At 30.9% G+C, this 26,807-nt stretch overlaps 1 protein-coding gene across 6 annotated transcripts in view; it reads right to left on the bottom strand.

The window, feature by feature from the left end:
* Positions 1 to 26,807, bottom strand: part of LOC122516801 (neurexin-1) — a 304,617-nt gene that overhangs the window by 29,570 nt on the left and 248,240 nt on the right. For all 6 annotated transcript variants that reach the window (XM_043634936.1, XM_043634938.1, XM_043634940.1 and 3 more), the window contains 5 exons: positions 17,359 to 17,681; positions 10,661 to 10,952; positions 6,379 to 6,672; positions 5,327 to 5,505; positions 4,671 to 4,842 (listed from right to left, as the gene is read on the bottom strand). In XM_043634936.1, the coding sequence (XP_043490871.1) occupies positions 4,671 to 4,842; positions 5,327 to 5,505; positions 6,379 to 6,672; positions 10,661 to 10,952; positions 17,359 to 17,681 (1,260 nt within the window). The remainder of the gene's footprint in view (positions 1 to 4,670; positions 4,843 to 5,326; positions 5,506 to 6,378; positions 6,673 to 10,660; positions 10,953 to 17,358; positions 17,682 to 26,807) is intronic.

The raw sequence follows: 26,807 nt of genomic DNA, 5'->3' as shown, positions 1-26,807 counted from the left end.
GTGTAAAGACTTTATCTTTTTAACAACGGATCTCTTCATATTATTACATTAAATTATGGCATCTTTGAAAAGTAGCTACCATTACTACTCGTCTTTTTAACGATGCTGATTGCGATTTATAAAGTATGCTATGACAAAAATTAGATGTTCAGTTTATTTAAGCCATCTTATTTTATCATTTTTATTTCAATTTGTTGAAATTAATGTCGGAAAAAAAAACATTGTAGATGATTCACGCGTAAACCAATCGATATTTGTTACTACCAATGTTGAGTTAAATTATAAAATATTAATTTTTATTTGTAAAAATTATAATAAATTCTGTTTCTATTCGAAAACAGTATTCTCTATGATATAATTTAAGCAAATGTTGCAGTTCTTTTTAGCAAAGTTTATTCCAAAATATTAATAAGAAATTTTTATTATAAATAATAATTAATAATATTTATATAAAAAAATATTTTTTTTAAAGCCGAATAAAATTAGAAATATTTAAACGGGTGTCCAGAAGAAGGGCCAACAGAATTTAAGGGCTACTTTTAGAATAATACCCAAACAAAAGATCTAACATAACATAAGCCCGTTCTCTAATTCATGTGATTAGATCGTATCAAATGCAACACCCGGTATTTGGGTATTAGTATGCAGGTCGATAATTTTCCTTCGAATGGTAGTGTTTCGATAAAATCATCTACGCGTCACGAGATTGGTTGGGGTATAATGTTGAATCTATTTTCCACGGAGGCTTATGATAAATTGTACAATAAATTTAAGTACAGCGGGGTACGATAAATTCAACCGAGGTAAGAACGTTCAAGGCTCGTTCTACTTTCCTGACTAATTATCAAGAAAATCTTGGTACGAGTAAGTTTATTGCTGAAACGACGATAATCTTCTTTGTAACGTCGCTTTTCAAGACTTCCTCTTATTCTCCTTCTTCCCTTCCTTTCTCTTCTTTCTCCTCTTCCGTTTTGGAATAAGAACTTCTCTACTAGCTTCTAAGGAAACAAGAAAGTTTTATTACCTTATCGGCGATATTTTCTTTGAACGAATAATATTTGATATTCGAACCTGTCAAAAGATACTGCCATGTTTCCTAAATGATTTTATTTACGTTTGATGCTCTAATCGTTTTAATTATATTTAATTTTAAGTTGGAATTCAAATATTTAGATGATTGTAATAATTGATTACTTTTCCTTTCGAAACTTTTCGAGGCAAATTTATTTTATTGACATTGTAAAAATATTTCGAGACGTGATTTAACGTTTGAAATAAAAAATAATTAGCTTAAAATGTTTGAAAAAAAAATAATTGATTCTTTAAATAATCTATGGACTTTTGGCAGAAAGAAGAGAATTTTCTTTCATTCTGTAGAAAAATATCCGACATTATTTATTGACCGAGCCAATATATTGATTATACGGAGTAATTCAGAAGTCAAGAGATCCGTTAATTTATTTTGACCGTAAATGAGGTAGATAATGAAAAATTGCAATTTGCAGTAAACGTTAAATATATGAAAGTCTGGCTTATGTTACACAAGGATGGAGGATATTTTCAGCATTTATTTATAGTAAATCCGAAATGTAAATGGGGGGGAAACTATTTTTTTACATAAATTTATTCTATAATTAATAATTTACAACACGAGTTTGATGACTTCTGAATCATTTTGTAAAACTAATCGATTATTAATTTCATTTTTTGAATCAAACGTTTTCAAATTTTAATCATTGTAAATAATTAAAAATTGATTGATGTTCAATATTAATATGAGTGAATGTTTCAATAATAATTATTATTCATCACGGGAAATAAATCATTTATCTAATGGAATGTAAGTAAATATCATCTTATTAAAAATATCATGATATTTCTATTGAAATTAGATTATATGAAATTGATATTTTGATAACTAATATAACATAAATACATTTTACAATATTGCTGAGGGAAATGAACTCCATTTCTACACACAGATGACATATACGTACAAATGAACATACATCTATCTCTCTCTCTTTTTCCTTCTATGTATTTGCAATGACCTATGTAATTCATATTGAGCTATGCATTTTAACCTTCATTAGATCTCGCTCGAGTTGAAAGGGGAAATGATAATTAAAATCAATCGAAGATCGATCAATTATTTCGTTTTCCACGCTTTATTATATTTCTCTACACATATACACTAAAAAAATATCATTCAGGCAAAATGTATTTTTAATATATAATACATCGATTCCATATTATTGTTGATCATGTCTAGAATTTATTCTTAATTATTTCTTAAAAAAAAAAAAAAATATGATTTCCACGAAATTATTGATGTTTTTAGTTAGGATGCCAAGAATATGCGAGGCAGTATAGAAAAACAAGAGGTTAGGTTATTTCAACGAAGCTAAGATTGAAATATTTTCGAAGCGTTTTGTAAATTTTTGTCCATTTTTGTTTCTAATAAAATTGATTAATTTGTATTATTTTATTACAAAGAACTAAGCGATCGGCAATTTATTTTCTTTTTTTATTCTAAACATTTTAAGATTCTTGAATGTGATAAAATAATTTTGATTGATAGTATGTACACATATATGCACGTACGTATATGATTTTGATTTCATTCTGATAATCAAAGAAGAGCATAATTTACATTGAAACAGTTTAACTTCACGAATTTTTACGATGTATGTACACGTACGTAATTTTTATCGATGATGACCGAATCATCAGACTAACAACGGAGTTAGCACGATGTATACAAAATCAATTAAATTGCTTTTTTTTTAATTCAATTATTAAATTAACTTGGATAGGATCGAACTAATTCGAAAGGTTCACCCGTGTATATTTTTTGTTCTCTCTTTCTCTTTCTCTTCTCGTTATGAGAAGCGTTACTCGAGAGATTGATGGGGGAGCAAGAGCCGACAATAAAAATCGTTCCGGAGCAACGAACGCGATAAATTTAACGACCGAGGAAAATAATTTAACTCACATATACATTTGTTTATAGAAAGGGACAACGGAACCGATTATTATCACGCGAGCTACACTTTTATTCATTTATTTCTTTATTTATTAAATTTTATTTTTATCATTTTTTTATTTCAATCGAGTAGTTCATAGCACTCATTTGAACAGTCAGTCAGTTCGTTATTTTCTTCCTTATATGGGAATGAGTTCGAGAAACACCATAGGGCTTGAGAATATTTATCAAGGTTTCATGCCGGCCAAGGAAGTTAGTTTGCTTGAACGTTAGTTCGAATTCCCATGGAATCCTTTCACGAGCCTTGGCCTTTATATCGGCACGAAAGAGTTCGAATAAGTTCAATGAACGATGTTCATATTAAATACCTGTTTCTTCATTCATTCATTAGGTGCATCAGTCAACCATTGTGCATACATAAATTCAATCGAGTCAATTCGATTGTCCCTGCTTGAACACAATAATCGAACCTAATGATGCGGATTAGTGTCTTCGATGGTAATAGGAACTTAGAAAATCGTGGTTAGTTATAAAAGGAATGAAACGTCTTTTCGCTTCTCTACGTGACCTTAGAAGGAACGAAATTTCAAACCCTTTCACTTCTATGGTGAAACTCATCAGGATGCTATAAGACGCGAAAGTATTTCTCCTTGGTGAATGTCTTCGACCTTTACTTTAGTTTCATCTTTTGCTTTTATCGTTCGTTTTATAATAGGAATGTCTTTGAGAACGAGACTTCATGCTGTTTTGTTTATTATTTAATATTTTTTTATATTTCTACCGGTAATTACGACAGAGAACTGAGTGAAAATATTACATAAATTTTATTTTATAATTAATTTAATATAACAATTATTTTTCTACCATAAAATTAATATTTATAAAATTGTTTAACTTAGTTTACTGTCATAATTATCAACTCAAATAATAAGAAAGAGAGAAACAGGTGAACTTTTTAGTATCATTTTATATTACAGTAGGAAATAAGAAAAATAACTACTTCAAGGTCAAGATTATAGAAAAATGTTGTTAAATACGTAGAAAAGATTGTCGGCTTACATTTAACTTTGGATTTATCTAACATAAATAAAAATCTATAACCCAATTAGGTTGGTCAAACATGCCAGGATATTAGAAAGGACCTAGAGGTAGAAGATTTTGGGGTCTTTTGAGTATAATTCAGTTACTAGAAATAATTTCCCTTCTCTTCGACTCTCTTTGACGTGGGAATGTCTCTGCATTATTCTACACAACCAATGGGGCGGTCCTTTCACATGGTTCAAGGTCTGGTCGACCGTAGGAAGTCTATAAAAGAGTAATCAGGGCCCTTTCCAAGGTAGTTGTCTTTTCTGTTTCATCTCGAATGTACGCGCTATCACTTTCTACCTTTTTTTCAATTTAACAATATTTTTTTTATTTAATATTTGTTCATAATTATGTTAATCTTTATTTTATTCAAATGAATTTACTCTCTGCATTCCTTATCATTCATCAAAATGTTGATTTCTAGCGAACTTTTTTGTTTTGATTTGATTTCTTATATTAGAGAATAATAACAGGTGATTTATCGTAAAATTTAAATCTTTGTCTCATCCTTCGATATAGATTTTTAAGTTGTTATGTATTGTTTCTTCTGAGAAACTTGGTGATTATGAAGTGTGAAGCGTAGACAAGTGACACTCACCGGACGGATGATTCGATTGAAGATTGTAATCGTCGACTTGCAACGTACTGTTCGCTCCACTTCTTGTGAATCTAACGACGTGGTATTGATTGTCGTTCACTTTGACACCTACTTCTCCAACTGGATGATCGTTCGTACCCATGTTATAAACGGCAAATACGTTTCCTTCAACCTACAAGATAAATGATGAGTTATATCAAAATGATATCAAAATAATACGTATATACTTATCAAAATAATTATAAATATCTTTTCTATTTTTGTCTACTAATTCAAAATAAGTTAGCGTCTTTTTCATTAATTCGTGATTCTGAACATATGAAATTTATGTGAATTTTTTCTGATAAATTATAAAATATTATTTAAATAATAAAATATTTTGTGTACTATTTATGATCTCGAATATGTAATTTGATTGTGAAATAAACGTGAATACTTTTCCAAATATTCAAAATTACACAAATCTTTTGTTGTTTACAATTTATGAATATAATTCTGAATATAAATTATGAAATAAATAAAATTTTAAGAAATGAAAGAATATTGTTCATTAGAAAATAAAAGCATATTAGAAGATAGTAAAAATGGAAGAGAGAGAAAGGGAATCAAATGATAAGAGTAAAAACAGAAATCTTTCTTATCGACATGGTACTAACAATTTCAATTTCAAGGTAGTCATTGCTAGAGGCTGATTCTATCCTAAGTAAAACCGCATCGTTCATTCCCGTAACGAATCCAAAAGCGACAGTGTCTTGTTTCATTTCCGGTCTTCGATCGGATGGAAATGTATACGTGATGATTCCTCTTCCTGCTCCAAATTCATATGCCATAGCCTCTGCAAAGATAACGTATCGTCAGTCGGTCTTTGGAAACGATCAATACTCTTACTCTCAATTAGCTTCGATTATACAAATAAAACAAATATATAACCAGTAAAATTAAACAGTAAAATTATCAAAACCAATCAAAATTGAAATTCTAATTTTTATTATAATTTTTTTTTTATATAAATCTATACAAAGTGTTTCGTAATTGTAGGACCAACTTCTGGAGTGGACAGAGGACACAAAAAAATGTATATTTGAATAATCCGCTACAGTTTATCTTCACAGAATGCATTTGAAATGATCATCCTCGGTTTGTATTCAAGTTTGCAATTATATCATCGAATTTCGTTGTCTTTACAAAATTTCAGGTACGCGTTAAATCTGTTGTCAGCCTTTTTGTATACGCGCTCGAAATTCTTCAATGTTGGAAATGGGTGCCGAATATCCAATTGTTTTCAAATGATTCCTAGAAATAAAAATCTAATTACGCACTTGTAACTTTGAACACACAACACATAGAAAATAACGAAGTACTTTTAATAAGAGGACCGAGCATTAAAACTGCTAGGAGTAAATTTAATTAACGGAATGTGTAATATCAATGTGAACAAGAAATATTTGTATTTGAGCACTTTCTGTGAAGATTATCTTTCGTGGATTATTGAAACCTGAAAGTAGCTAAAACTTTGAAATATGATCAAATAAAACATGTGTTTGTACGAGTATCTTTTATTTTCTTTTTTGGCCACTGTATAGTTACGAAGCGCGGGTCCTATATTTTACGAAACTCTCTGCATTTTTATAAAAAAATCAGTCATTTTGATTCATTGTTGATAGTTCTGGTATTAATCAATTTTCTTTCTTTTTGTTTTTTTTTCTACCTTCGCTACAAGTAGGTCCAGAAAAGCTGGTCATGTCGCAATCACATGTATAACTGTTCCATTGTTGCAAACATGTTCCATGATTCGCACATACATCGTGAGTGCATTTTTTTCCAGCGTGAAGATTCGCGTATACGTCACATCCGGGTTCGACGAGAGAACTCGGTACAACGGCATCCGAAAGTAAATCTGTACTTTCACCGCTAAGATCCAATGATGCCAAACAACCCTCGAATCCATGCCGGCTAAATATTTGTTTCGGTAGGTGACTGTATTGCGATTTTTCGACTCCACCTGCAGAAGAAAGGAAATATTTATTATCGAAAAGAATTGTGGTGTTTTATTTCGCAATTTGAGATATTTTATTTATAAGGATACGAGTTTATAACTTTTTTTAAAGGTAGATTTTAAACTTGGACATTAATTCCAATTCGTTTAAGTCTACAATTTATCATTTTGCATTGTTACTCAGTTAAAAATAAATTAATTTCAAGATTTAAATTTTTATTGTATATTTGCACGAACAATTAAATTTTGCGCAATAAACTTTAACGATTACTGATATCCGCACGATCGTAAATCCAACATTAGGATTTACAAATTAATTATTTTCGATTGTCCCTGCTTTAGCTTAGTAAATTGATTAAAGTAACCTTCGAGGATGAAGAATGGTTATCAAATAAAAACAAGAGCGCGAGTAGTGAAATTTAGTTTTCGCGTGCCATTCAAAAGATCAGATCGAATGAAATTGAATCGATCGGTGAAAAAAAATACTGAAGGAAAAATATTTTCAAAGTTCGTTTTTTTTCGAATAAATTTAAATCGAAATGGCTAGATCGATGTTGGCAATAGCTTTATTGTTATCGATAATTATCGCAATGGCGTCATCGTCGGCTAACCATGATATCCAATTCGAAATATTATCGAGAAACGAAAATCCGCTAATTTCCCATGGCTCAAATATCGACGATTCCTATCTGTATAATTTAATTCATAAATTGAGAAGCTTGAACGAAAAAATAATCAAACCGGAACTTGAACTCTACTTGTTGAAACGAACCTCAAACGAAAATGGGTCTCCGGAAAAAAAGTACAAATTGTTTGGTCAAACGGAAACAAACAACAACATGGTTTGCGAGTGCAAGTGTCGTAATAATAAGCAAAGAGAAAGTTCCACACCAATTGGAATTTTTGAGAATGATGATTCAAAATATAACGATGAGCTTAGTTACAGATTCACGCCAGATTTCTTGAAGTTCCCAAGAACACGTTGTCCTCAAGGACAAAAACCTGACATGAATGGAAAATGTAGAGTTATAATACATTAAAAGGTATACAACTTGTTAGTTTATTTATCAAAACCTAACTTACAAGTAGCCTACTATATTACGATCATTTTTTTCTAAAAAAATTCTAAATAAGTCCAAAAATTGACTAGAAAGTTCTTACAAAATAACAGAAATTCGAATTATACGAAACAAAAGTAGAAAGTTTCAACAAATGAACAAAAGTGTATACACGGGTAGGTTGCAAAGTGTTTACTTTTGTATAAAAACAAATTGTTTTCCTGGTTAAATTAATTTTTTTATTTTATGACGTCGGTAATTTCCAAAATTGTAGAAAAAAATAGGTTTCAAAATTTTTAACCCTACCCGGTTATTGGTCATTTAATCGAACGGGATTAAAAAATCTTTGATAATTGTTTAAAGAATATTAATTGTTTATTCACATATTTTCGTATTTTCTAAGTTTATTTTAAACGTGAAAGTTTGAATAAAAACTGTCAAATAAGGTGATGCACTTACAAAATTTTTATCATCTTTCGCGTTATACGAGGGCTACCTGTATTTGTTTGAATAATGTTAAAACATGTCTATTTTTCTTTCTCGAAGAACGTGCTTTGTATGATCGAAACGAAACATGTATCTATGAGAAATTATTCGATCATGGATCAACGGCTCTTTATTCGATTACGCAGATTAACGTCGTAGTCACGTAGTTTACAGGATTCTATTGAGACCGATTAGAAACCCGTCTGGCTGATAAACGTTAAAGAGGCAGACAGGGAAAGGGAAAGAGAAAGAAAGAGAATATGCTTATATTAAATGTCTAAAGCTCATTGTTTCTTCCTTTATCTTTGCGTTTCTTTCGAATTTTCAAGATCAATATCGATTAAAGTACGAATAATTAAGAATGAAAAAAAGGCATGTCAAAACGGTTCTTTTTATTTATTTTTTGTCTATTTTTCCATTTGTAGAAACTGATAGATGATCGGCAAATGTGGAGGAGTTATAGGTGTCTTCATTATAATTTTGTTTTGTCATATTTCGCGATTGCGAGTTTTTTTGGTATTTGTTAATTTAAAATAAATAATATATCAAACAATTATTTGTATAAATATTTTTACCCGTTTTAGCATGATTAATAATTTACTAAAAAAAATGATATAATAATTAATATATTTATATATGTACGCTATTACAATTACGCAGGGTGTTTGTTAATATCAAATATATTGTAAGGTTGATAAGTTTGGAGCTCAAGGTAAAAACAATTCTTTTTTATGACTAAAATATGTTTTTTTTTTAAATAAAATAATATATCTATATAATAATATATATATATATATATATCAATATCGTCAATATATTATATTAAAAATATATTAAAACACAATTTTAAGGATAAGAAATTGAATATCTCGTTGATAAAAAAAACGGAGGGATAGGAAATATGAAGTAAAAAAGAAACTTGTTTTGTTTTCGCATTTAAATAGTACGAAGAAACTTTTTCCCCAATTCGATAAATCTATACCAGTAAAGAATTTGGAACTCGTCTGTTTTTGACTCGCTTGCTTCGTTTTGTTCAACGTATTTGAACGTGTGCGCGTGACGTTCAATGTTATTCGTTGAAAAGTTTTCGGTTAATCGTCGTTACTAGCATACGATGAATAAAATACAATTTTAATTAACGAGCCTCGTTAGCACGTACCTGTATGCATACGTCATATACAATACCTATTATGTTTTTTTAGTCATAAAAATCAGTCGTTTTCGTGAGCAAAAGTTGAAGAGGGATATAAAGTAAAAAAATAAAAAAATAAAATACAGAAATAAAGGAATAAATCGATGTGAAATTTGATGAAATTTTATCGATTATTTCTCTCTTTCTCTTTTCCTTAATTTTTTCTTTTTAGATTTTCTCTTATTAATGTTAAGTATCCTTTCGACTTTTCGACGAGAATGCAGAAAATGTTTTAAGAAGGAATGTTCTTAACCCTTTCGCTATGGCAGTCTGTTCCGCGGGAGTAGTGCCACTGAACGAGACACCGCGCCGTGCAGTGACTTACGTCTTTCAATGGCATTTTGGAATTCTCTTGTGTGGATACTTTTTTAAAAGTTATGTAACAACTGTTTCGTCATTTTATATGAAAAACATAAAAATGAGTATATTTTGAGTATTCAGAAATTAACATATTAACAAATTTAAGCGTAAGCGTAGGTGTACACACAGCACTTTGTGCGGCCGCCGACTATAGTCAGTGTTCGTAGCGAAAGGGTTAAGAAAATTATTATTATTATTATTATTATTATTTTGTTGCTTTTTATTATTGCTTTTTTGTTGTCTTTCGTTTCTTTTTGTTAGAATTCTTTGTTTTTATTTATATTTATGGACGTATCACGTTGCAATTAAAAATACTATATGAAAATTGAAAGAGATTTATCATTTATGATCGATAATGTAACCCTTTGAACATTCATCGTTTCATCTTCTTTTTTTTAACTGTTGTTCTTTCCAATAAGTCAGATTATATTACATTATCTATGTTCTATGTAATGACGGAACGACGTTAATGAATGGCTGATAACGGAGATAGAGATGCATTTAAATGGAACATTTTAATTATTTTCAAATTTTAAATCTTTATTAACGAAAGAACGAACTAATTGTCTGTTTCCTTAGAATGAAACTCTGGAACGTGCTTTTGAAATTCACATGGAAAAAAATAACGAAATTAAAATAAAATAAATACAATTAATTCTTTAATGATCAATGAACTTTTCATATTTTTTAAATAATTTTTAAATAGTAATTTTAAACAATACTTATAATTATAATTACAGTAATGTCAAACGAAAACAAACAATGGAACATTGAATGCAGTATTGTAATTAAAAATTGATTACTGGTCAAGTAATAGTTTATTTTTAGATCGCAACCTAAATTATTTCTAAATGATTTTCCTTAAATATAATTTAATCTCAACAATTGTTTGACTCACCTATATACAATATTCCATCAAGGTCAAGATTCTCGTTGCTACCTTGGCTGTTAACAGCGGTCACGTGATCGTCTACTGCCAAGGTGTGCCTTTTAGGTGCAGGTCTTCCGATGCTAACGGCATGCCATTTGCCATCATTCAATCTGCTCTTAGAATTGTCCTTGATTCTTACTGGGCCATCTCCCAAATCAAAGACATAATTAATATGTTCGTCCACCAGCTCGACGGCTATAAAGTCACGTTCTCTTCCAGCATTGTAGAGGATCAATCCATTTGGTTCTCGTGTTTTAAACTGGAAGAATTAAAAGTCTAACGTAACAATAAATCATTTAAACATACAAAAAATCTCAAAACAATTTTTTAGATAAAAAATTTAATTTACCTTATTATTAAAAGATAAAATAAAAATATAATCGTACAATCTTAATCGCAAGTATTTTATTTTTATGAGAACTGAGAACTTATTTATTACTTATATAAAACAAATTATAACGCAAACTCGTTTAATCCAATTAAATTTTTTTGATATTAAAATGATTGCATTTCGAGTTTCGTTTTGGTTTACAATCGATCGTTTTGCATGGTATATTTTGTGTTGCATGGATAAGAAATAAATCAGGAGTAAGATTATTTTTTATTGATTATTGTTGGATTAATGAAATCTTTTATAATTAAATATATAACGATTTATATATAGCGACAGCCGGTTGGTAGTAAATCGAATGCTTATGATTGTTGAAATGAATTATTTGATTAAGGTAACCTTCGAAGGAGGTGGTTGGCAGATAAAAGCAACGATGCGAGTACTTGAATTTAGTTTAAAAGCGCATAGAGTCCAACGAACAATGTGAATTTCATTGATTAACGATTGGTATTCGAAACTTACGTTGATTTTGTATATTACTATAACAAGGAAATATTTCTTAAATTGTTTAAATTGTTGTTTAGACGAAAAAAATTTTTTTGATCTAATTTCATAATTAAATTAAAAAATTAAATAAAATTTGTCTTCAAAATTGAAATCGAAATGTGCAAAACAATGTTGACCACTACGTTGCTCTTGTTGACCATCTTTGCTATAGCATCTTCATCATTTAATCCTGAAATAGAATTCGAGGAATCATTCAACAACGAGGATTTGCAATCTGTTGATGGCACTAGTCCCACCAAAAGCTATCAAGCTAATTCCATTCGGAACTCGAGAAGCATTCACGGTTATTCGAGACCAGAACTTGAGGTTTACTTGTTGAAACGACCTGCCGAAACGGACAGAGACATGGTTTGCCAATGCAAGTGTTCAAATAAGCAAGAAAATTCGGATACAATGGGAAGTGTCGAAAATAAAATCCAGCACTTTAAAGATCCAGAGAGTAGTGACCCCCCGGATTGGTTTTCTTCTTCCCGTAAACAAAAACCGAAGCTTCCGGGCAATATCATTCAAGTACCTATCATTTGTCCAAAGGGCACACAGTTTGCAGCTGGAAAATGCAGAGTAGTGTTTCAGTGATAAGGTTGGCTATTTTTCTTCTTTTCTTTTATTGTAATTGTCTAATCAATTAAAATTGATATTAATTAAACAAAAGTGATACACTTTATTCATTGTTTCCATTGGGAGTAACAAAGATATGCTGAAAAGCATGAAAAGTTTGTTTTCGTTGATATTTGTCATTTTATTTTATAGAAACTGAAAGAAGATCGGCAATCGGGAAAGAGTTGGAGTTATCGTCGTTAAAACATTATCCCCAATATCACGATTGCGAATAATGATGTATGTTAATTTAAAATAAATCGTTTATCAAAGAATTACGTAATATTTCATTTCTCTTTGCGTTAATATTATTAATATAATAAAATAAAGACAATAAATAATTCGGACAAAGATCTCATGAAATAAATAAAGACATTAGAGAATGTTAATTATTGCAAAATAACATGAGAAATATTTGAGAAGTTAAATTTATTGAATTTGACAATTCACGATCGTTTAGAACGCCTTGGGTTCTGAATACGAAAAAATAATTTTTTATTATCATTGATAAAACGTAACTAATTTCCGCGAACAACCTAATATTTATTTTATATATTTGTATTTTAAATATGAATCTCCAGTTTGAGTGTTGTTAAAAAGTTAAAGCTTCCGATGTTTGTACATCGAAAACTTGGTGAAGACAAATATTTCGAATTTTGTAGTTTTGTTAAAAGAACTTTTGGGACACCCTATATTTATATTGTATATATGCATTCTATTTCTTTTAGAGGAGGAAAGTTTCTTTTTTTCTTTTCTTTCGAATCGATCGTTAGTGACGAGCTCTCGAGTGTTCACGTACACTCTTCTCGTGTATTCGCGTAAGTACTTTCTTCGATAGTTCACAGAGCATGCTTCAAAGGATCGACCGTCGTTTCGAAGCCGTTTTATCCCGTCAAAGGAATAAGCTTATCCCTTTCTCCCTTTCATTCTCCCTCTCTCCTTTTCTCTCTGTCTATCTCTCTGTCCTACGCTTTTTCTTATTTTTACAAAATTCTCTCATACTGATATAGCCTCACTTCTGACCTTCGAGAATATTTCTCTCTTATTTTCAAACAAATTCCAAAGGCGATGAAAAGTAAATGAGTTCTTTGAAAATATGTCGAAACGTGTGAAATTATCTAAATATTGTTTCAATATTCATTTCAGAAAAAGTTTTACCATAGTTTATTTATATTTGTTTCTTTTGTGTTTGCTTCTATGCCTTATAAAATAATTGTGTTCTATTCGAAAAATGTAATTTTTTATATTGTTATTAACTTCTTATCGATAGTCAGCATTATTTCACATAATTTTGTGCAAAATCAAGTTAAAGGATACGCAAACATTTTATTGCAAAAAACTAATCTTCATCCAAAGTTATCTTTTTTTAAATTAAACGTAAACTATTATCAATTTGATATTGGCTTTAATAATAATAATTATTTTAAATATTGGGTTGGCAACTAAGTGAGTGCGGTTATTTTAATAATAATCTGTCGACAAAATCCGCAATCACTTAGTTGCTACAACCCAATAACATTAATAATAATATTTATAATTAAAAGAAAAAATTAATAATACGGAATACAAAATTTGAATTAAGCTTTTTTAAATTGTTCATAGTTTTAGTTTCATGTCAACGGAATATTTTATGTAAAGAATGAATTTTAATTCAACTTTTTGAAATTTTCCGTAATTTAGGTTTAATGCAAACTGAATATTTCATGTTACAAATAACGCTTTACTATTATTAGTGTGTCATATATACGAATAGGGATGAACCCGTATAAATCTCCAAAGATTGCTACTTTTTTTAGTGTCGGAACCTTCAGTTTATTTCGCTTACGCGAACCATCGCGTGATACGTCATGCATACACTTTGTAAGATAGAAAGATAGAGAGAAAATATAAGCAGATATAGGCTCTCACAAGAGGAATGGAAGTTTCCTTTTTAGAACCACCCTAGTTTTTTTTATCTCTCTTGGATGTGGTTGAAGCTTTTACCTGAATAACCATTGCTCTCATCTTTTTATCGGAACTACATGAATCATCGATATATCATCTTTCGTACAATGAAAAACGTAGATACTCGTATATTTGTGTGTGTATGTGTTTATATTTGCGTACATTCGTTTCATAATGATAGACACAGTGCAAGGCTTTTATATCTGTTAGTGGATATCCATACACATACACATGTTTTGCGCATACGTGAATTTACAAAACTCTTTGACGAAAGAAGAAGCTTTCTTGAAGCTTCGAAAGATATATGAAAATATATTTAGATTTCTAAATTGATGGTCAGGAATCAGATTTTTGTCAGAAATTATTCGTTTCATTCTTTTGTATATTATTTTTTCCAGCAGTTTAGATAGTAATAGTAAGAGCGATGTTGGTCTATAAGAGTTTATATCATGCGGATACTAGGTTTAAGGAGCATTATAATTTCCGCGAGTTTCCAAGTACTTAGGAAGTGATGGACACGTAATATTGCGATAAATAATATTGTGAGCATCCTAATTGCTTTAGGTGGCAGTTCTTTTAGTATTCTACCATTTATTAGATCCTTTTTCTAGGTGCCTTTCTTATTTTGATTTGTGATATTAGCATTCTAATTTCTTCGGCTGTTGTGCTATTAATGTTTTCATGAGGTTGTGTTTTGCTTCCGAAGTCGTTTACGTTAGTGTCTGTGTATGTTTGGGTATTGAAGTTGTGTACTGTAAATATGTTTTTTTGGTTTGTTGCGAAAGTTTCTGCTTGTTTTTCTGTGCTTTTCGCCCATGAGCCGTCAAGATTTCGTATGGCTGGTATTGATTTAACTGGTCTTTTAAATCTTTTTGCTGTTTTCCAGAGAGAGTAGTTGGTATCTTCGTGACGTGAAAGTGATGTCAGGTATTTTTCGAATTCTGCATTGTTGTGATTCCGTATGGTATGCTTAACATCTTTAGTTAATTTGTTTAGTAGTCTTTTATTACTACTTGTTTAATTTTTTGCCACCTAGCTGTAGCTTGTCTTTTTAATTTTATTTTATGAAAAATATTGCTAGGATATGACGGGATTTTTCTGGATAAAACATTTTGAGATGTAGACGCCCACGCTGCTTCTTGTATAGCATCTGTTAAATTATTAACTGCTTTTCCTATTTGAAAAGAGGTCTTGAGCGGAATATTACAGTTCAATTTGGATTCTAAGATTTCTTTAAAGATCATCCAATTTGTACTTCCATTGCACAGAGTTAGTGATTTTTTATATAGGATAGGTTTGTTCTGGTATGTGATTATTATGGGTGAGTGATCAGAGCTGAGTTCAAGAGATGATTCAATTTTAAAGTGAAATAGATTTAAGCCTTTTAGAACATCGAAATCTAGTAAGTCGGAACTTTTGTTATACGCTGAGGGCCTGTAGGTTGTTTCTCCTATAGAATGAAACGAATAATTTCTGCCAAAAACCTGATTCCTGACCATTTATGTGGATTCAGAAACAAACACTACCGTTGAACAAGTATACAGACTAATTAATACGATAATCACAGCATTAGAAAATAACGAGTACTGTTCCGTCCTCTTTATAGATGTAGAAAAAGCTTTCGATAAAGTGTGGCATCACGGATTATTACAAACAATTAATAAATACTTTCCACACTCCTATTACAAACTCCTAAAATTTTACCTTTCTGACAGAATATTCTACGTAAAAATAAAAGATACTCATTCGAACATCAAACTAATCAAAGCTGGGGTTCCGCAGGGAAGTATCCTCGGACCAATTCTCTACACCCGCTATACGGCAGACATACCAATACACGCAAAGTGCACAGTCTTAACATTTGCAGATGATACAGCAATGTTTACCATAAACAAGGACTCGAAACAAGCAATTCAATTGTTATAAAAACAAATCAACTCTCTTGAAGAATGGTTATGTAATAGGAAGATCAAGGTAAACTCTATCAAGTGTAAACATATCACGTTTACACTGAGGAAAAACCAAATACCGAAACTAAAACTATATAATACAGAAATTCCGCAAGTAATGACGGTCAAGTATTTGGGACTACATGTAGATTCCAAACTAACATAGAAAAAGCATATAAATGCCAAAATTGAACAAATTCGTCTAAAAAAGAGACAAATTGCTTGGCTAACTGGTAAAAAATCTAAACTTAGCATAGAGAACAAACTAAGAATTTACAAAATAATAATAAAACCTATCTGGACCTATGAAATATCGCTATGGAGTATAGCAGCGAGACGTTACATTGCCAAGCTCGAGGCTCAACAAGCCATAACCCTACGCACAATCGATGATGCTACATGGTATGTCCGTAACGAAGAAATAAGGAAGGACATAAATATTCCCACGATAGAAGAAGAAATAACCAAGACAACCTGCAGATACAAAAGAAGAATTGATACACACATAAATCCGCTAGCCAACGATAACTACAACCAATATATCCTTAGAAGGCTCAAAAGAATCCACCCAGGAGACCTAGTAAAAAATGAAACCTAACCGAAATAAATGACAATAGCGACGCTATCTCATTGGAGAAACTGTCCACGTGCTATCTTTTTTCACTTATATAACAATTTACCAAATGTCTACAGACAAATTGTAAAGATGTATGGGGTTAACAAAAAAAAAAAAAAATTAAAAAATATTTAAATTCTAAGATATCATTATTTTGTTTGCCTTTTCTTCTTATTAAACTTACAATATTTTGCATTAAATGTAAACATTTTTTACAAGATCGATGCTATGATTGAATAGTTGTTGTAAACGATTCATTATAGCTTGCTTTGGCTAATGAAAAATCGATGATGTAAGAAAGAAACAAGATTGAAAAAAAGGAAACAATAGGGATAATTGTTTACTGTTGAAAAAACCGTTTCCAAGAAAACAGAAGGAGAAATTTTACATGCATTCCTATATATTAGTTAGTTTCATGTTAAATGGAAAAATAAATTTTTTATATAGTATAAAGAAACCAAATAATATAAAAAATATATATGAGTTGACTGAAAAATATTGAGCCTAACACGGTGTGGAAATTCATAAAGCTGTATAAAATAAATAATTTCTAAAAAAAATGAACTATGATGAAGTATTGTACATCATCGAAAATTTTATTTTAATTTTATTTTGTTCTTTTATGCTTTTAATTAAAAAAATAAATGAATTATGTACAAACCTGGAAATAGATGTTGGTTTCTACGTAGGCCTTCAATACCGGTAGTCCAACAAACGTATGCTTTGAGGTGAAGGTTACAGGATGATGTACAGGATGATTCCTCTTGCCAAATTTTCCGGTTACTCTGATGATTGGTGTCACACCCTGATGAGAACTTTGATGGCTACCAGCACTTCTGGCTATTTCCAAATAGGGGTAACCATTGAACCAGATTTGTTGAAGCTGTCCAACAAAATGAGGAATGTCTTCGCCGGCGTGTAGATAACCACCAACGTGAAGTGTCCGAAATTGTAAAATGCTTTGCTTACTTAGTTGTGTTTCAGCTAAACAAAAGACAAAAAATAAGAGGAATTAAATGTAATCAAATCTTATATTAATTTTTAATTAATTCAATTTAATAAATCGCATGGGGAAATATTTATATATATATATATATAATATTATTATTATTATTTTTATTTTATATTTTATTTCTATTTCCTTTAAAAATATCTATAATAATTATTAATATATACTTTCGAGAGAGAAAAAATTGGAAATATTAATAATTTTATTTCTAATTTATATTTCTTTTTAAAATATTTAATTACTAATAAATAATCTCGATATATATAACCAATCTTGTTAATTCTTCGTAATATCGGTCAAGTATCTATCGAGAAACTAGGAAAAAGGGAAAAAGATTGTATAGTGGGATACGGGGGTAGGTTAATGGAAGAAATTTCAAGTCGGCAAGATTATAGAGTCGCGTCTCGAGGAAGATAAAATGAAATTATAAGAGAAAGAGGACTCATTAATAGAAGACTCTTTTTCCCTCTCTTTTTCTCTTTTCTTGTCTTCTCGTCTTACGAACTTTTTCGCAAGTCCGCGAGCAAGTTACATGAAAACTATTTTAATTATTATTCGGTCCGTCAAACCTCGAAATTGTCCTCATCGGATATTGTTCAATAATTTTTTATTTTTTGTTTCTCACAATTTTTTCTTCCATACCCTTACCAATCCTAATTGTTTCAGACTTATAAAAAAAAATTCAGTTGTATAAATGTTCGAGCGCAATGTATGTATGCTAACGTAAATCCGTTTCAAACTAACGTACAAATTTTTTAAGTCGAATTATACGCTCGTCTTGTACGGAATCCCGACGACAGTAAATTAATTCGATGTGGGTGGTTTTGTAGTAATACTAAAGGCAGTTCTTTAGTCAACAATGATTTTTTATTATTAAGTCTTGGCGACTACAGTACAATTATTTGAATGCTTGATGTGTGTGTGGACTGTATAAATGCTTATGGACAACTAACTATGCTTAGTGTAGACTATGTGAGAAAGGTTGAGTGTAATGTTACAAGGGCACATATGTGTGTGTAAAAAAATTTAAGGGTTAGTGGTCGCTAGTTGGATACGTGTTTAGAAAAAGAAGCGGACGACAAGGAGTCTATGACGTAGACGACCGATGATAGGACAAAGGATGAAAGCCAGAAATGTATCGGGAAGGATGTTTGTTTAGGTTATCAAGTATCGAATGAAAGAAAGAAGGCGTGCCCGCTGAGAAAGTGTGTCTGAGATAAGTGGAGTCTATGTGAGCTTAGAAAATTAGGAATGTGTGATGTAAATAACAGAAAAATAAAATGCGTGCATGACGTATGCTTATTAAAGAAAGAGAGGGGACTCGTATATGAGAAATGTATTTGATACTGAACAATAAAATAATTCTGTTGTAAATAAGGTCCTACTTCGATCCTTTTAGCGATACAGGACTGGATTGACGTGATGCATTGTGATTGGGCGATCATCGCCTTTTTTGTTCTGCGTAGGAAACGTTCAACCTCTTCTACATTTTTCTTTTCGTTAATCGAGTAGTGTCTGAGTCATAATGTAATGAGAACATTACAAATAAGGTTCAACAAATAAACATTTTTAAGATAACACGTATTTTGGTTTCTTCTTTTCTGACGATCAATCCTTGAGCGACGTTATCGTTGTTATGCGACAACAAATTCGATAAAATTGATTAAAAGTCTTTTTAAAATTATTTCGATAAAAAATACAAAAGAAAAAGAATCTCGAGGATATTAAGCGAATGGCTTTAGTTGTCTGATATGTCAAATTGTTTTTTTCTTCTTTTCGTCTTTTTGTCTTTTTTGTTTTGTACATATTCGTTGTTGTTGCAATACGGTCGAGCAAGTAAGATTATAATGATCAATTTCTGGAATTGACATGTAGCAGCTGGTAAAATATTCCCTGTTCTTTTTCATATTCCTCGAGTTTGATGATACAGAGCAGAGATTTGCATAATCCCCGATACGTCCATAATCAATCATTTCATAGATTACAGAAGAGATACTTTGATTGTGGGTACGAACGTGGAACAGAAGAAAACTGTTTTGTGGTATATATGACACGTTATAGCACAAACGTGATAAGAAAAATGGATTCTATTTAATATCAAATCAAATATAATAAGTATAAATTTACAATACAATAATTTACAAACAATTTGAGTAACATTTTAATTATTATATTAAAAAATGAATAAAAAAAAATGGTTAAATTTATGTCGTTTAAACTTTAACGTCAATTTAATATTAAGTTATTAAAACGAAAAGAAAAAATGATATTAAGCTTGTTTAACGTAAGTAAAATTTGATCGTGAAATTACAAATAAAATGAGAAAATAATTAAATATTTTTTTGTTGATTTCTAAACGATTTCGTCGATGAAAGTTTGACGACGATTTACGATCCAATTAAACGTCGTTTGATTGGCTTGCTCGTATCGTCGTTTAGTCAAGGCGATCCTTAACAGATCCTGCCTACCTATCTACGGCACACTGTAATTTGGAACGTGAGTTTCGTCTTGTTTGCGATTTGTCAACACATCCTTTGGTCGGTAGTGCCTACAGTTAACTCGTTGACTTACTTGAATGAAGTTAGCGCCGTTCAGTTGGAAAATACATTGGACGTGGAATTCTTTAATTACAATTTTTCACCAAAATTATATTCTTTTTACTATTCGAGAACAAGAAAGAAAAAGAGAGAACGAGAAGTGAGATAATTAGAAAGAAAAATGCCATAAATGGTGTATAATAATCAAGTGGTATACTTAAGATCATTTAAACTAGGCTTGTCCAACCCGCTTGCTTGTGGACTGCGTACGGCTCAGGACAGTTATGAATGTTGTTTAAAGTAAATCATAAACTTACAAACTTTATGAGATTGCGATTGAAAATACCATTAATAATACTAAAAATAAAATTTAAACATGCTATTATTTGATTCATGTGTGACCCAAACAAACTCGTCCTCTTCCATTTTGGCCTAGAGAAGCTAAAAGGTTGGATACTCCAGACTTAAACTACGGTGATAATGTACGTAAACTGATTAAAGTTTAGATGCCGAGGACTTGAAGAACAGGTGAATGCTTTTTAATTTAATACACAAATTTGAATAGAACTATGGCAAAAAAGAACAGGAAGAAGAATTTGCAAATAGATTAGCAAACGCTTGGTTGAAAGAAGTCTCGGAGGATAAAAGTATATTTATCTTCTATAAAAGTTATGAAACATTTGAACATATTTCTTTCATTATTAGTAATAAATTATTAAATGATAAGCGGCAAGAAAAGTAGACTGACGCATAAAATAAAAAATAAATATCTTGAACATAGTGAACTGACGTAAAGTACATAAATACTTTGAAATAAAATTAACCAATCAAATGAACAATGCATTTTCTATTAAATATAAAAATTCAAATATCAATTCCATGCATACGAGTACATTTAATGCTCAAAATGAGAATGAATTTTATTTAGAAATAATAAAGAAATAAACTATTAAAAAAGATGGATATTTAGTATAAATCAAAGTAAAAGTAATATTCTATTGTTTAACAAGTTATAGTTTGAGAAGACGATAAATCAATTAACAAATTTCATCCGAAGCTTCCATCCTCTTGGACACAATAGAGAAACTTGGAGGCTGGCTGCCTGAAGCGCAATATCCATAACATAATCGATATACGCTTGATTCGCCAATCAACCGCACGTAGCTTTGCCCTTCTATAACGTCACATACAACATCAGTGGTGCTCCCTTTTCCTTTTCAGTTCCATAAACCACCTACGCGGTCTCTCTCAACGTACATAGTTCGTCCGAGAACCGATAGTGAAATACTTCCACCTGCGAATCTTCATTCGTGGAACACCCTATTAAACCTATGGCGACTACCACCAATATTGAGTTAGGTGGCAATACCCTAAATTGCCACCCTAACTCTCCTGTTTCCTCTATCCTTCGTTGATACTATCGCAGAAGGACGATAAAGTTCATCGTAAACATTTATCGGTTACGCCAGCTACCTTCTAAACACGAAAAATCGTATTTAAATATACGTACAGAAAAATAATAAAAATATATATTCACTATTGTTTATAATTATTCTAATAGTAGTAATTATACTATTGAAATATCGTCTATGTTCAGTCGAAATTACAACTAACCCATATTTATTCTAATCTGAGTTATTACTCGTCAAACAAATTTTTTAGGGAAAAAATCAGGTTTGGAAAAATGTATACTTTTTGTAGTGTTTTCACGCACTACTATTGATGCTTTTTAGATATGCATAGTAAACTTTTTCCTCGATGGTTTATAAAATTTTAAGCAATGTAAGTTAAATATGTCACTATTAGCCAAATGTATAATTAATTTAAATGACTTTAAATATTATATAAAATAATTAATAAATTATTATGTATTTGATTTTTTTATATATATATATAAATTTTAATTATTATTATTATTATTAGGTGTACAAATAAGTTTCCGCCGTTTTTTATTAAAAATTAAGTATTTATTCTAGAAGAATGGTAATTTTAAGGTTATTTAAAATACTGTCCATCACTTGCAATGACTTTTTCCCATCTCTCAGGCAACATTCGGATCCCACGTCGGAAGAACTCCTTGTCTTTTGAGGCTATCCACGAATCAACCCAATTTTTGGTATCTTCATATGATTTGAACCGCTGCTCCGACAGAGCATGTGCCATGGACCGAAATAGGTGATAATCGGACGGTGCAATGTCTGGTGAATACGGCGGGTGGGGTAACACTTCCCAATCAAGTGTTTCCAAATACTTTTTCACGGGAGCCGCTACATGTGGACGAGCATTGTCATGCAGGAGAATAATTTTTTCGTGTCTAGAATAGTATTGAGGGCCTTTTTCCTTCAGAGCTCGGCTCAATCTCATTAATTGTGTTCGATAGAGGGCTCCGGTGATTGTTTCGCTCGGATTAAGCAACTCATAATACACTACACCCAGCTGATCCCACCAAATACACAGCATGAGTTTTTTTCCGTGAATATTCGGTTTTGCTGTTGATGTTGACGCATGGCTTGGTAATCCCCATGATTTTCTTCTTTTTGGATTATCATAATGTATCCATTTCTCGTCACCAGTGATGATACGATGTAAAAAACCCTTTTTTTTATGTCTAGCAAGCAGTATTTCACTTAAGCATAATCGGCGTTCAATATTCTCGGCTTTAATTCGTACGGAACCCAATTTCCTTGTTTATTAATCATTCCTAATGATTTTAAACGATGTGAGACTGCTTGCTGAGTGACTTCTAATGTTACAACAAGTTCTTTTTGTGTTTGAGATGAATCTTCCTTCAATATTTCCTCCAATTCTGCATCCTCGTAGATTTTTGGCCTTCCACTGCGATCTTTGTCTTCTACGTCGAAATCACCGTTTTTAAGCTTTTGAAACCACTCACGACACGTTCTCTCACTCAAAGCAGTCTCACCATATGCTTCTACGAGCAATCGATGCGCCTCAGCAGCAGATTTCTTTATATTAAAGAAGTAAACTAATATTTCCCGCAAATGACGCTTATTTGGCTCAAATTTGGACATTTTCAACTAAAAAAAATTATATTTTACCAATATGAAATCAATAATATTAATAGGTTATGTTGTTCTTAAACGTCCAAACTAATTTTTAAGCAGGATATCATCTGTGAAAGTTAACGGAAACTCCGCGCCGCGCTATTTACATTAAAACGGCGGAAACTTATTTGTACACCTAATATTATTATTATTATTTTTTAAAATATAAAAATGTTGTCTTTGAATATAATTTTTTTTAAATCAACACCAAAACTTTCAATCGAATATTTTTGTCAATTTATGAATCATTTAGAAGAAACATATTTCAAAATGTTAAGAAAAATTTGTTTGTAGCTCGAAAAGAAGGTATTTTTTTAGTTGACGAATTTGTAGTGTCGTGTGGAGTACTCGATGCGCATCGTGTAGCTCGTAAATTTTTCCGTCGCGTAATAACGACCGCAATTCCAGAGCTTATTTTTCTTGCTTCCAGTTTTCGTGGTGTTGGTGTTAGAAACGGCGCGAAGTGCATTCAAAGAAGTCGTCCTCTCTCTCTTTCTCTCTCACGTAATACTAGTAAGAACTACATTTGCATCGTATTGATTCACGAACACGTTCCTTCGTTCCTTCATTTCTTCGTTCGTTGGTTGGTTCAATGGTGTTAGAGTAGTTGTAAGAATCGATATACGATTCCAAGTTCTCGTTTCTTCGAGAGGAACCATTTTCTTCGTAGAGAGAAGAAAAAATATATTGTAAAAAAGAAAAGAAATAAATAAATAGGACCTTCGAAACCTTTCTATTGAAAACCTCGTACCATATTCCCCCTTTCACATCGATATTTTTTTTCTCCTTCATTTTGTTTTTTCTTATTTATTATATTTATTTATTTTTTCTCGACTTGCTTACGTAGGTAGTTTTTCGTTTTTTTTTCTTTTTCTTTTTTTTCTTCTATTCTCCTTGCCTTTCCATTTTTCTTACGCGTCGTTTGACCGAATTGGAAAAGTTTTGAGGACTCGGAACTTCGCTTTCGAGAGTGTTTGCGAAAATTTCTATATATCCTTATCCTTGATTTCGTGTAACTAAATTTTCTGTTAAATTTTTCTAATTCAACAAATTATATTTCATTTAAAATTTACAGTATATTAATATTATATGATAAATATTAATTGTTTAAATAAACATTATTAAATTATTCTGAAAATAATTTCATTTTTCACATAGAGATTTCGTTTGTCGTGTTTACCGATATCTAACTTTACTCTAAACCCCAAAATTATTTTACATTCTACTAAGAAACAATTCCAACGTCATTTAGAACCTTCTTATGTTTCGAAATAAATTAATGATACAGTAAATAAATACATTTTATGACCGAAACACAAAGCAAAATTTTATAAATATTATATTAAAATGTACTTCCACGCGTGATTTAAATATTGTGTAATAGAAGGCACATAATACAAAAGTTGAACAGAGAATTTCTGCATAAAATTTGACAATCGAGAGTTTCAATTCAAAAGAAAAAACTAATCTTACCCACCATACTTATCTCCATCTCTAAATTGAGTTCCCTTATAATATTCTTCCATCTTTCCTCATGCTCATGAATTCAACGAATGCAAGCGACGGCGGCAATATATCTGTACACCATAAAAGCGATTGTCATTTTTAATATAATCGTTTCCAACTTATAAAGAATTCTCTTGGATTATGAGTTTTAAGCTACCGTAAAAAAGATTATAACTTTATTCATTACTACAGATTTTATTAAAAGTACTGTGACTCGCGTAAAACACACACAGCATACACACATACACACGCGTGCGCGCGCACACGCACACACAAACAGAATTTCTCTTATAATTCTTATTTTACAAATATTTGTAACACTGGCCGATCCTGTAAATCCAACCACGAATCGTAAATTTAAATAGAGTCGTTGATTAATAAAAACTTGCTTAGAAATTCATTCGAATCAATGTGCACGTCGCTAATTTGTTCCTTTTTTCTTTACGCATTGTTTATCTCATTATAAATTTCTTTACTATGAATGAAATTGTTGGTGGCATGGATGACTAATGACTAATTTTCCAAAGGCATCAGGGTAGGTGGGAGGTAGGAAGGGGGCGGAGGAATGCAATTGCAAATTCGAAATGCACTCCGGGGGAAGGGTGAGAATGAAGAGGGTGGGATGAAGGGAGGGAGGGAGGGAGGTAGGTAGAAGCTCCGGGTGAATTGGTCGAGCGATTTGCATTCGTCGGACGATGCTTCGAATCGAGATGACCTTATGAATGCTAATTGAAGATTTTCCAGGATCGTTCGGCCGTAGTTGCGTTCAACTACATCGATACACTATTATCGTCCACACGTATTTTGCTTTTCGTTGACGCGATATCGATCGAAAAATGTATTGGAGGAGTATTGCAACGAATTATAATTTATATTCTTATGATTAGTGTATTTTAAATGTTAGATTGTCCCCAAAGTTTCTTACATTTTTTTAAACAATTTTATATACATAATATTTTGTATTTTTTGTAAGGTGATTGAGTAGAATAAATAATATAAAATTTAATAAAATTATATAAAAAATGTACAACATTTTTAAATAATATTTATTAAAAAATATTATGCGTGTAGAATTTATTTAAAAAAAGCTGAATTCTTGTGACGATCTAATATGCATAAGTATAGGTGTTTGTATAATTTGTAAGTATATTTATGTATGCATACTCTTTTGCTACATGTTTTTCACTTTAATACGGATTTTTTTTTTACTTACTGAAAAATAGTAGATGGTGTCTATCGATTTGATTTTGATTAATGGTAATTTGTATTAGAAAATATTTAAGATAAAAATTCAAAATAATTCATCCTTCGTATTAAATGTATTAAAAAATCTATTATCATGAGATTATAGTAGCCTTGAAATCAAATAAGTTTTGTTTGATGCATTTTTTTTCTGTCACCAATAGGAATAGAGTTTTATTAGGGTGGTTTGTTTTAAATGAATCATTCGGTATGCATACTCGTACGTAAAATCGTTTCGATATATCTCGTTAAAGTTTCTCTACGATTTTCCTCAATTATTCAAATTTGTGGTAGCAAGTAGAAGTAGAAGAAGTAGAAGAAGAAGAAGAAGAAGTAAAGAAATGAATGTGAAGAGGAATCGAATCTCTCTCGAGTCCGCGATTCGTGTACGCGGACTTGCGATTTACAGTAAGGAAATGGAACATGGAAAAGTTTTCTCGAGAAGAAGAAGAAGAAGAAAAAGAAGAAAATGAAGAAGAAGAAGAAGAAGAACTATAACGCAGAGAGAAGGCTGGCTCGGCTTTCCAAAGGTTCTCGATATTTTTTCATGATAAATTTAATGCCACTTACGTTCCTAAACCGTGACTTTTAATGATTTCATTCGGTTCCGTTTCCTTTCTTTTCCTTTTGTTTCGTTCTCTTCCTTCCTTCCTTTCTTTTTTTCGCAAATTTTCTTATCTTTGAAGAAACAGAGAACGTGGTGGAAAATCGTGTCGCTTTAATAACGTGGGAAAACTTTAGCGAGGATTTT

The sequence above is a fragment of the Polistes fuscatus genome, unplaced genomic scaffold (assembly GCF_010416935.1).
Source record: "Polistes fuscatus isolate 324 unplaced genomic scaffold, CU_Pfus_HIC Scaffold2, whole genome shotgun sequence".
NCBI lineage: Eukaryota > Metazoa > Arthropoda > Insecta > Hymenoptera > Vespidae > Polistes > Polistes fuscatus.
This window is presented reverse-complemented; position numbering and strand designations above follow the sequence as displayed.